The sequence below is a fragment of the Strongylocentrotus purpuratus genome, unplaced genomic scaffold, assembly GCF_000002235.5.
Source record: "Strongylocentrotus purpuratus isolate Spur 01 unplaced genomic scaffold, Spur_5.0 spur5_scaffold_16, whole genome shotgun sequence".
NCBI lineage: Eukaryota > Metazoa > Echinodermata > Echinoidea > Camarodonta > Strongylocentrotidae > Strongylocentrotus > Strongylocentrotus purpuratus.
Window position 1 is genome coordinate 465,034 of NW_022145601.1, and position 12,654 is coordinate 477,687.

Consider the following 12,654-nt stretch of genomic DNA (forward strand, 5'->3'; position numbering starts at 1 on the left):
ATCTATTCTGTGACTACAACCAGTCTAGAATTCAATGACCATCACTGTGACAGCACAAGTCCTGCTAAACATCTATATGGAATAGTTTTAGAAAACAGTAACAGTTGGCCCTAATCTGGCAGTTTTCCAAGACCAAAGTAGATAAATGGTCTTACTCAAGAACAAAAGTATTCATTCTAGGTATTAGTTTAAGGGGAAAAGTGCCGTACTCTGGATCTATTCTGTGACTGGTAATACAACCAGTCTAGAATTCAATGACCATCACTGTGACAGCACAAGTCCTGCTAAACATCGATATGGAATAGTTTTAGAAAACAGTAACAGTTGGCCCTAATCTGGCAGTTTTCCAAGACCAAAGTAGATAAATGGTCTTACTCAAGAACAAAAGTATTCATTCTAGGTATTAGTTTAAGGGGAAAAGTGCCGTACTCTGGATCTATTCTGTGACTGGTAATACAACCAGTCTAGAATTCACTGACCATCACTGTGACAGCACAAGTCCTGCTAAACATCGATATGGAATAGTTTTAGAAAACAGTAACAGTTGGCCCTAATCTGGCAGTTTTCCAAGACCAAAGTAGATAAATGGTCATACTCAACCACAAAAGTATGCATTCTAGGTATTAGTTTAAGGGGAAAAGTGCCGTACTCTGGATGTATTCTGTGACTGGTAATACAACCAGTCCAGAATTCAATGACCATCACTGTGACAGCACAAGTCCTAGCTGCTAAACATTAGTATGAAATATGTTAAAACAATGACAACTGGTCATAATCGGGCAGTTTTCCAAGACTAAAGTAGATAAATGGTCTTACTCAAGAACAAAAGTATGCATCCTAGAGATTTGATATGTGACTGTATCAAAACGATTTCAGCATACAGTCCACAGTGTGTCATTCGGCACCTTTACTGTAAAAGCCTGGTTTAAGTGTTAATAATTAAATATTATAATGTCTCCACCTAACCTGTCAGATTTATGAAAATTTATTGCTCATCAATTCATATTTCTCAGCAATAAAAGAAAAGGGTTTTCGAAGCATATCTAAAGATTGATAGCGGAATGAACTTCCCTGCTTACTTTAATGAGAGGTGCTGTACCGGCTCTGGATGCATCTTGAAATTTCTGGAAGAAAAGACACAAGTAATCATTGTCATGGCTTTTTTCTAAAAATATAGATAAATTGTATTACTCAAGAGTAAAAGTGCCATTCTAGGTATTTGATCTGTAACTGTATGAAAACAAGTCTAGCGTACAATCTACAGTGTCACATACAATGTGTGACGTGTAATGACTGTGGAATAAACGTCCCTGCTTAATTTAGGAGGAAAAGTGCCATACTCTGGATCTATTCTGTGACTGGTAATACAACCAGTCCAGAATTTAATGACCATCACTGTGACAGCACAAGTCCTGTTTAATATTGATACAACTTTTTTTTTTACTGCATGGTTGTTAATTTACCTGACTGCTAAGAAAGCATAAATGCTTGTTAGTAAGTAACCAACCAGGGGACCGACGGCTTTAGGTCCTCTCGTTTCTACTCAATGCATCTTAAAATTCCTGGTAGAATAGCTGCAACTAGTAACTAAGAGCAGAGCAAAAGTGTGCATTCTAAAGACTTGATATGTGAATGTATCAAAACGAGTTCAGCATACAGTCCACAGTGTGACATTCAGCATCTTTCCTGTAAAAGTCTAGGTGTAGCTGTGTTAATAAGTAAATGTTAAAATGTCTCCAATTTATCTAAATTTACTGCTGATCAATTCATATTTTATCAACAATAAAAAAGATTTGTTTTTTAAATTATATCAAAAGACTGAATGTGGAATATACTTCCCTGCTTATAGTTGAAAGGGAAAAGTGCCGTACTCTGGATCTATTCTGTGACTGGTAATACAACCAGTCCAGAATTCAATGACCATCACTGTGACAGCACAAGTCCTGCTTGATATTAATATGGAATATTTTTCCTTAATGCATCTTAACATTCCTTTAAGAAATGACACAATTAATTGTTAACTGGCACAGTAAGATTTACACAAATGAACCTTTCAAAAAGCCATTCATGCGGTTGCAAACCATGATAGCAATTGCAATCTAAATAGTACACTAAGAATTACTGACTGCACATATCAGTCAGGTACAGTTGTGTGATTCTAGTTAAATTAAATGCAGACAAGAGATGCTGGACCATTATCTGCAAGGAAAAATAATTGCAATTGTGACTACAGCACAGTTTGTTGCCTGTGTTAAAAAGAAAAAACCTAATACACATGTATGTGAATAAAGTTACTTAGCTTCTTTCAGAAGTATGCCTCGATCACCTTCCTTCTGATGAAAATTGTAACTGGAGAATCTGTTTATAACAAATACAAATATAGGGAAATTAATATGTATATTCAGTGCTTCAATGAGGAAGATTTTCGTAGTATTCAACAAGTTCTGGTTGAATTATCACTGGAGTAGATCCTCTGCACAGACTGACAAGGTCACCATACTTCTCCTGAGAGAGCTTCGGTCTACTCTCATAAAGCTGACCAGGAAGCTGTAGATATGTTTTGTCAAATGGAAATATCTTGTACAATACATATTGTACGCAAGAGCTACAATAATAGTTGAACCTTACTTACATTGGCAATTCATTCAGAAACAAAACATCATGTTGTTACCACAAAGACTAGTATGTGAGGACAATTTTTCATCCATGCTATATATATTAAGCACTTGTACCTGTATTTGGAAGTTGAAGAAATGTGCTACTTATCAGCATCATACAAACGTTCATGTTCACTTTAAGAAGCAATGGCAAAAGTTGTAGGCCTCAACATGTGATCAAATTATTCAAAACTTTAATCACACCTGAAAACCATAACTATAAATGAACACTTCTGTTATCAAAATATCAGTTGTGTATTATGATCTTGTATGTTATGAATATCTAATATCTTCTGTACATATAATATTATGGCAAGGATTTTCCAGTGGAAATTTCATCAAGTGAATTAAGAGAAGAGAGCATAATGAAATTCCTTTCAGTGAATAAGAATATTTTACTACATGAATGTCAAATTCATTGAACCATACTACTAGTAGCAGCAGTTTTCAATATGCACTTACAAGTCGACTGTAAAAATTATTCTTTGAAAGGATTCTACATTTTCTTGACATCTCGAAAAACCATCAGAGTAAAAGATGTTTTTGATATTAATATCTCTAAAAGACAAGATAGATGAAATTTGTAGATTATATGATTATTTTTAATGACAAGGCAGGAAAAAAAAAATCTTCAAAGATATCAACAAGTATTGTTGTGAGATACAAGGGTTTCATCAAGCATTTTCATTAAATATTTGCACCAATCTGTTGAAATCACAACAAGATCAACACATAACAGTACAACAGCAGTATGGTTGCATGCTAAACTTACACACAAGTTACTCTTCATCAGGCATCTCATCTGGGATACTTTGTGAAGACAAGTTCTTATAAAAAGAATGATAGACACTGGAATGACTAAGCTCTTGCAAAGTCCAACAAGATCATCCTTCTCGCAAAAGAGATACACTGCCGCAACTGATACAAATTATGAATTTGCAATTCTTTAAATCGCTGGCAAGATCCTGAAAAAAACATCTCTATGAAATCTGCACCAATCTGTTGAAATCACAACAAGATAAACACATGAGAGTACAACAGGAGTATGGTTGCATGCAAAACTTACATGCAAGTTACTCTTCATTATACAGTGCGTCCCAGAAAAAACGAAACCGAGAAGTATCGATGTTTTATCATAACTTAATCACAACCATAATTAATGAATGATACATATTTGGAAAGCTTAGAGTCTCCTCTTTCAGTTGATGCTACTCACGTGATGCATATTTTACGCATGAGTGATAAACAGCAATTTGAAGGAAGGAAACCGAAAAGTGATTTGGCGGGCGGTATCTGAATTTCAAAGAAAAATTCATATTTCCAGAAAGTTCATTTTCTGCTCTTTCATATGATACCTCAATCAAAAAAAATGAGCCAGGAATAACAAAGTTCTGTTTGTTTAAAGTAGCCCTTACATTTTCATAATTTTAACAAACGAATTCGTTTTCACTGGGTGCCTGCCGTAGCAAAAAGCAGATTTGACAAAAGACTTAACTCCGTTTCGTTGACAATCAGTCGTAGTCAAGAGTCTTCATGCATGGCTGATTGTCAATGAAACAGAGTTAAGTCTTTTGTTAATTTCGTTTATTAATACGACAGGCAGCCAGTGAAAACGAATTCGTTTATGGAAATGCAAGCACTATTTTAAAAAAACAGAACTTTGTCATTCCTAGCTCATTTTTCCTGATTGAGGTGTCATATGAAAGGGCAGAAACTCAACTTTCTAGAAATGTTAATTTTTTTTTCGAAATTCAGACACGGCCCACCAAATGTCTTTTTGGTTTCCTTCCTTCAAATTGCTTTGAATCACTCATGCGTGAAATATGCATTATCTGAGTAGCATCAACTGAAAGAGGAGACTCTAAGCTTTCCAAATATGTATCATTCATTAATTATAGTTTTGATTAAGTTATGATAGAACATTGATACTTCTCGGTTTCGTTTTTTCTGGGACGCACTGTATATAGGCATCTCATCTGGGATACTTTGTGAGAAAAACTTCTTATAAGAAGAATGATAGACACTGGAATGACTAAGCTCTTGCAAAGTCCAACAAGATCATCCTTCTTCGCAAAAGAGATACGCAACTGATACAACTTATGAAGTTGCAATTCTTTAAATCGCTGGCAAGATCCTGAAAAAAAACATCTCTATGAAATCTGCACCAATCTGTTGAAATCACAACAAGATCAACACATAACAGTACAACAACAGTATGGTTGCATGCAAAACTTACACGCAAGTTACTCTTCATCAGGCATCTCATCTGGGATACTTTGTGAAGACAAGTTCTTATAAAAAGAATGATACACACTGGGAATGACTAAGCTCTTGCAAAGTTCAACAAGATCATCCTTCTTTGCAGAAGAGATGCACTGTCGCAAGTGATACAACTTCTGCAGTTCCATTTCCTTCACCAGCCGACGAGAGCCCGTCAAACGCATCTCTCTGAAGTCTTCCTGAAAATCATATCTGAACTTCACAGTGTTTGTCGAAGATTTTTCGTAGCGGAACTGGCGGATTTTCATCCACTTTACAAGGGAACCTGTATTATCTTTAATGTTAGTCTTAAACCACAGACTCGACAGCTTGGCTATGTCAAAAAAATCCTCGTGACCAAGATGCACAACAGTAAAAGGCATTCTGCGCCTGGCACACTTTATCAGTCCAATCCATTCGTCAGGGTGGTGAATGGTAGTGCCCTTCTTCATGGACTCAATACAAGAGTGTACCATGTCACATTCCATTTGCGTATGGCCACACTCAAGAAAAGTGTGTTCAATGGATGCTAGCTCAGGCACAGTTAGAACACCATACATAAGTGCTGCTGACATTAACCTGTTGCGGTTTTGTCCACCACAACTGTCTGAAAAAAGACTGACATTCGAAACACCTTTTTGAAGAGTTTGTAAGGTTTTTAGAACGCACGAGCTGATCTCGGCAGCTCCTCTCCTACCATCATATTCATGCCAAACATAGCATGTGGCATCTCCAGTAGACTGGTCATGAACTGTTAAATCGTATGAGGAGAGTTTCCTCTTATAAAACAGAGTGCTAGCAGTCCCTGAAGGAGTATAGGTAGGACCTGCTGAAGATCAAAGCTAAAAGACTTATGAGAGGGGTCTGTCTGTGCTCGTTCCTTACTCGCAGTCTTTACCTTTCGGCACATTTCTTTATTTGCAAGGTGTTGCATGTGCTTTGTAACACATTCTTCATTTTTCTCTGCTTCTGTTTTGTTCTTGAAGCTTTCACAGTTTTTACAAGTGTCTTTTTTTGGTGTGTGAAAGCCAAGATTGTACTCTGTATTGAAAACTGTCCTATACAGATATATAGAGACTGGCCAGAGGTTCTCCTGCTTATACATATCATACATCTTATTTACACTCAGTAAAGGGGAGAGGTACTGTCTGTTGGTAGATTTACGACAGTAATGCGATTCCACTTTGGGGAAACTCTCAATGTGAGAACGAACACCATCTATCATTTCATCGGGTGTTTTGTTGTACGGAGTATCTTTTCCTCTTCCATCAGTCTTGGAAAAGCTTTTACCAGTACTCTTGGAGCAGGTATATCTTACTAGCTTCTCCCCAATTGCCAGAGTACTCAAAAAAAAACCTTTACAAACTTGATAGGTACTACTATTACAAGGTAGAAAATACTTAATGCTACGTCTCCCACAAGATTTTTTTTTTGTTGATGTTTTCCTGGGTTTTCTCACCTTCTCATTCTGCACATGCATCCTGAGGAAATCACGTCTGTTGAAGTCTCCTGTTTGCCAGTACGTCCTACAAAGTTCATCTCTAGCTTCTATGGAGAACGTCCTATTGCATTCAAACTTGCAGGAGTGGCAGGGAGGTCCGGGCTGTCTTTTGGTTATTTGTTTTCCACTGGCTGAGACGTATGCCTCCCCGGAATTCCTCAAAGTTTTGTTGACGTTTCTCTGCCAGTCTGAAGGAGTTGATTTTCTTTTCCTTGGTTTCTGAACACAATAAACACAAATGTAGATTAATGGCAGAAATTTAACTTATAATATGTTAAGCCATGCATTTGTTTTCTTTGAGTAGCAATTAAGGAAGCAATCACAATAACATATGGACCTTACATATGATATCATCTAATTTTATTCCATTTACTTCAATGTTCGAGTCAAAGGCAATTTATAATATGAACATATAACATCCATATAGAATGACTGACGATGTAGATTCATTTACATGGTAATCAATTCAAGCATTGTGCAGGGGAACTAAAAACGGATATATTGTATAAACCATAATAAGAACAGTATCTCATGCAAAAATAGGATATATTAGGCATATATTTAGCTTTGAAATAAGAAGAGGGAAATTATTTTTAAGGGTTAGGGGCATCATGCATGTGAAACGTTTTGGGTGTCAAAACACATATTTGATAAAGAAGATTGATATCTGTCTTAAATTTTTACTAAAATGATGCATGTTCAGAAGAAACATTTGGAGGGGGAATGCAACTAAAGGTTTGTGCACAACTTTCATAGCTGAATTAAAAACTGCCATAGCCTTTACTTGCAGAAACTTGTTATTACATGTTTACAACAGTATGATTTCGGTGCCCCAATCCCCTCTGGACTCCTCTTACTTTTTTTCCATATCATTCATGTAGAATATATGGAAACTGCAAGTCAAATAAACCTGAGAGCATTCACGCATGAACCCTTATGATACAACAGACTTACTGTTGAACGAGTACCATCACCATCACTGCCGGGAGTTGATGCACTGGAAGCCTCCATGTCGCCACCATCCGTTTGAGAAGCATCCATGTTGTGGCCATTAGGAGCTGGAGTAGAAGCATCCATGTTGTGTCCATTAGGAGCTGGAGTAGAAGCATCCATGTTGTGGCCATTAGGAGCTGGAGTAGAAGCATCCATGTTGTGTCCATTAGGAGCTGGAGTAGAAGCATCCATGTTGTGGCCATTAGGAGCTGGAGTAGAAGCATCCATGTTGTGGCCATTAGGAGCTGGAGTAGAAGCATCCATGTTGTGTCCATTAGGAGCTGGAGTAGAACCATCCATGTTGTGTCCATTAGGAGCTGGAGTAGAAGCATCCATGTTGTGGCCATTAGGAGCTGGAGTAGAAGCATCCATGTTGTGGTCATTAGGAGCTGGAGTAGAAGCATCCATGTTGTGGCCATTAGGAGCTGGAGTAGAAGCATCCATGTTGTGTCCATTAGGAGTTGGAGTAGAAGCATCCATGTTGTGGCCATTAGGAGCTGGAGTAGAAGCATCCATGTTGTGGTCATTAGGAGCTGGAGTAGAAGCATCCATGTTGTGGCCATTAGGAGCTGGAGTAGAAGCATCCATGTTGTGTCCATTAGGAGCTGGAGTAGAAGCATCCATGTGATCACCTCCTACTTGCATTTCAGAATGTATTGCCTCAACAATCAAGGCTAGGGTGGGGTCGTTCTGTAATAAGAAACAAAAAGGATAACATGATTTTAATGGTTTCAGAGTAATTTGTGGGGTAAAGATACTTCCCTTGATATAAAACTATTAATGTTTGCATGAAAATATCTTCTTTATATACTGCGATGTATTTATATCAAATTCGAATTTGATCATATTATTAGAGCTACATATCTTCAATTTACCCACACATGTTGATCTTTTTTTTAAAGCTGAGATGTGCAAGCGGTTTGCTTCCAAACATGTCATTGATGCCAACAAGAACTTGCTCCATATGTACTGCTAAAGTATCCAATTATAAAGTACTGTATGTGATCTTGATAAGCATTCACTTTATTACTTTTTGCAATTCTGAATGTACCCATGAGGAAAAAAGGCACACAAGAAATGATCTTACCAAAAGTTCAATATGATTCTCACAGGGGTCATCCTCCATAAAGTGTTTTGCACACAAAAGTGACATGCATAAGACGCATGCAGCAAAAATGTCCTCTCTGCAATTAGTATGCATGCAGCTCTTGTGGTGTTCATTCCCTGTCATTTCTGTTCATTCAAATAAATGATAAACAAGGAAAAGACAATAATCTTGTGAAAGTTGTGAATAAATTAAATTTGTATTCAAAACAAAGTATGTTTGGCTGGTCATGGAAGCAAAATTAAACATGTGTGGAGTACTCGCATCTTCCTTATTCTTCAACTATCAAACTGCCTGGAAATCATACTTGTTACTTCCAAGCTCTTCAGTAATACAGTCCTGGTACAAAACAATGTGGTTTGAATATCAGGAAATCTATATTAATACAACTATTTCTCTTAATGACATCTTTATTTAAGAAATGGATAAAGGCAAATTTGGGCCAGTATTATCTGTAGAAGTGAGGAATTTGACCAAAGTAAAAAATATAATTATGCCTTGAATTCAAATTATAACAACAATGTATAGCTATTGTTAGAAAACTTGTATAAAGTACATATAACTGTGTGTCATACAAATAATATTAGATGAGTCTAAATGATACTAAAATAGAAAGATACCTCAAATCACTAAAAATTTGGTTCTTTGAATATTAATTTTGCAAAAAGTAATGTGAATGATGTTTTAATTATAATGTGTACGTTATTACAGTGTGACAATTAAAGATGAAAAAAAAAATCAATGTCCCATTTGCTGTAAAACACATACCAATTAAATGATATTGTCGCATGCAGATATTAGAAAGCTTGTTTGTTAATCGCTTACCATTATGTACTAGGTGCTTAAGAGGGATATCATCATCAGGATCACTGACATCATTTTGCACTGAGGCAAAGGAGGCATCCATGTTGTCCCAATCAGCATCCCCTAAAAAGAAAAAAATTCATATTACATACTCGTTTTTAGTGACTAGCGATTGCAGAGTGGAGACAAATGGATAGATGGGAATTTTTTTCTTTTCAGCATTCAATCATATGAAATGTATTTAATGTAAGATTAATGTTTTTATTCATAATATTTACAATGACTGATATTTTCTACAACTCAAAATATAATACACCTCCAGATATTGTAAAGAATGTTTGTTAATCGCTTACCATTATGGACTAGGTGCTTTAGAGGCATATCATCGGGATCCATGACATCATTTTGCACTGAAGCACAGGAGGGAACTGTGTTGACACTATCAGCATCGTCTAAAAAGAGAAAATGTATATAAAGTAAGATTAATCTTTTGATGGCTAACATTTACAATGACTGATATTTTCTATAATTAAAAATATAATGTACACCGCCAGATATTGTAAAGAATGTTTGTTAATTGCTTACCATTATGGACTAGGTGCTTTAGAGGCATATCATCGGGATCCATGACATCATTTTGCACTGAGGCACAGGAGGGAACTGTGTTGACACTATCAGCATCGTCTAAAAAGAAAAAATGAATATAAAGTAAGATTAATCTGTTGATGGCTAATATTTACAATGACTGATATTTTCTATAATTAAAAATATAATGTACACCTCCAGATATTGTAAGAATGTTTGTTAATTGCTTACCATTATGGACTAGGTGCTTTAGAGGCATATCATCGGGATCCATGACATCATTTTGCACTGAGGCACAGGAGGGAACTGTGTTTACACTATCAGCATCGTCTAAAAAGAGAGAATTCATATTCAATACTTGTTTTGCTGACTAGCCATTGCAGATTTGATAAAAAGAGGGATGGATGGGAAATGTTTTCTTTTCCTCATTCAATCATATGAAATTTTATTTTATGTAAGATTGATGTTTTAATGGCTAACATTTTGAATGACTGATATTTTCTACAACTCAAAATAAATGATATATAAGTTACCTGATGAAGTACGATGAATCACTTGAAGTACCTTCCCTGCCCACCAACGCCCACGTTCATCTTTCATCTTCACGTTGGTCCCTTTCCTTAATGGATTCTTCTTAAAGAACCAAACGTCTTCCGAATCCACGTAGTGCCTGGATCCATCCTTTTTCCATTGGATGAGCAGGTCTATACCATTTGTTTCAGCTGTAAACAAAAAATAACAGCAGTCAATTTAACAAATTTGAATTGTTCAGCTATGTGGTGTTGAAAAGATTTGAAATCTACATTCCAATAGTACCCTAGTCTGCGCACCAAGACTTTTCATACAAAAATGTAAAATGTTAAACAAGAATCTAAAACTAAATACCTGCGTGACTTGTTCAAAAATATTCGGAAGATTGATGCAAAAAATCTGAACAACTAACTCACATTTAACACCTCTCCGCTTGGCTAGAACATTGATGTGCAAGTATGTGCACCCCATTCAATTTTATGTACATCCAATTTGCAGCCATTAATTGTGAGATTTATAAAAACTACAAAAGTTGCATTAACTCTGTTGATTATAACATGACATGGAATGGCAAATTTGTTTCTTAGAAAACCGTCTGTTGCGTCTTTTCTTCCATCGCAATCACACATTAATTAATGCAGTTTAATAATGACAAAAAATAATTATTATGATTCTAGACCTAGGGTCTGCTTAGATCTAGTCTAGAATCTAGATCTTTAGATGTCTATAATATATAGTACAGACTAGAGCGATCTAGACCCTAGATCTAGACTAGGTTAGATTTAATGAAACAAAATGATGGACATGCACCTCATAGATCTAGGGCTAGGCCTAGATCTAGTCTAAGCGAATGTTCATCTACTGACTCTAGCTACATCATACATGTTTGGATTTAATGAAACAAAATGATAGACATGCACCTCATTTTAATTCACCTTTAATCATAACCATATGAATTTTGTTATATAAGCGAATAAAGATGTTCATAGCTACAATGTTTGTGTGCCAAAGGTCGCCATAGACCCGACACTTACATTGCAAGTCTAAGCCGTATTCGCCATAACAAGACACGATATACAGTACGTGGGACAGGTGTACTAAATTTGTTCATTACCAGACACTCTTCAGTACCGTATACCAACAATAAAATCATTTAATACGTATATCGGCACTTAAATACTTTCAACAACCATAAAGCCATAAGTAACTGATATAAATGACTTATCTGCACATTACAACTTGTTTATTTAAATGCTTACGTAGTAGACTGGAATCCCCGGCAGACGACATGTTGATCGGCAGGGCGTTCTTGCACAAACAATTTTGTACCGCGAAGTCCGCGCTAAAACGCCTCTAGTACGGGAGGGCGTTACTGCGCTGAACGTAAACCGTGATGACGACTAAGGGCCTATTTGTATTGCTCATAACTCATCAGAAACTTCGAAATACACAACAAAAAATATATTTCTGGAATTCTTGTGTCATGTAGATTCCATTTCTGTGAAAATCTCAAAAAGGCTAAAAATCGTCAAAAATAGCAGACGACACAATATTTGGAGCTAAGGGCGTTCTTGCACCGACGCGACGAATTGTTCTTTATAACACGTTCCTTTAAACAAATTTTGTATAAATTTCCAGTGTGAACAGACTTTTAGTTTATGTGCTCACAATGAATAATTCAGTACCTGGTATTTTTATGATTAATATGTTGTATTTTTAGCTAGTCTAGCCTGCCTTCTAAGTCATAAAGAACTGATTTATTCATTTCAATCTATGTAGTGAACCTTCCTGGGCATCTGTTCTTGCTCAGGGCATTTAACTCTAAGTTATCCTTCCCAATGGCTCTCTGGGAGAATTCAGAAATAATTCTAGTTATATGATTGTAGATCATACAGAATGTCTACAGTGATCAGGAGAATGATAATGTTATATTGAAGTGAGACTATCTGACATCGATTTGACAGCTCAGTTAGGCTTTGATAAACCATGATGCTAGTTAGTCAGAGGTGTCAAACAAATTATAAGTGATCCACAATTATGTCTATCAACATACGAACATGCAGTCAGTAACAGTTTGTTAGAGGAATCAAACAAAAGTAGTTGAGTGTGAATATGTAGGCTCACTATAAATGTAGTACTGTTTATACCACGAAAGGGGTACCTCCATTATTCATATTACTATATTTATAACAAGAATGTTGAGATATCAATGCTCCATT

The 12,654-nt window shown here is 36.1% G+C and overlaps 1 protein-coding gene across 2 annotated transcripts; it reads right to left on the reverse strand.

Moving 5' to 3' along the window:
• Positions 1-279: 279 nt before the first annotated feature.
• LOC589671 (myosin light chain kinase, smooth muscle) lies at positions 280-12,022 on the reverse strand. 2 transcript variants are annotated; one of them, XM_011682002.2, is made up of 8 exons: positions 11,695-12,022; positions 10,438-10,626; positions 10,136-10,234; positions 9,341-9,442; positions 8,498-8,643; positions 7,372-8,100; positions 6,376-6,636; positions 280-2,358 (listed from the first exon to the last, which is right to left on the reverse strand). In XM_011682002.2, the coding sequence occupies exons 1-8, from the start codon at positions 11,723-11,725 to the stop codon at positions 2,323-2,325; spliced, it is 1,593 nt and encodes a 530-aa protein (XP_011680304.2). In that variant the 5' UTR covers positions 11,726-12,022; the 3' UTR covers positions 280-2,322. The 2 variants fall into 2 exon arrangements, with proteins under 2 accessions (XP_011680304.2, XP_030842359.1); XM_030986499.1 differs by lacking the exons at positions 10,136-10,234; positions 10,438-10,626; positions 11,695-12,022 and adding an exon at positions 9,673-9,732.
• Positions 12,023-12,654: the final 632 nt, after the last annotated feature.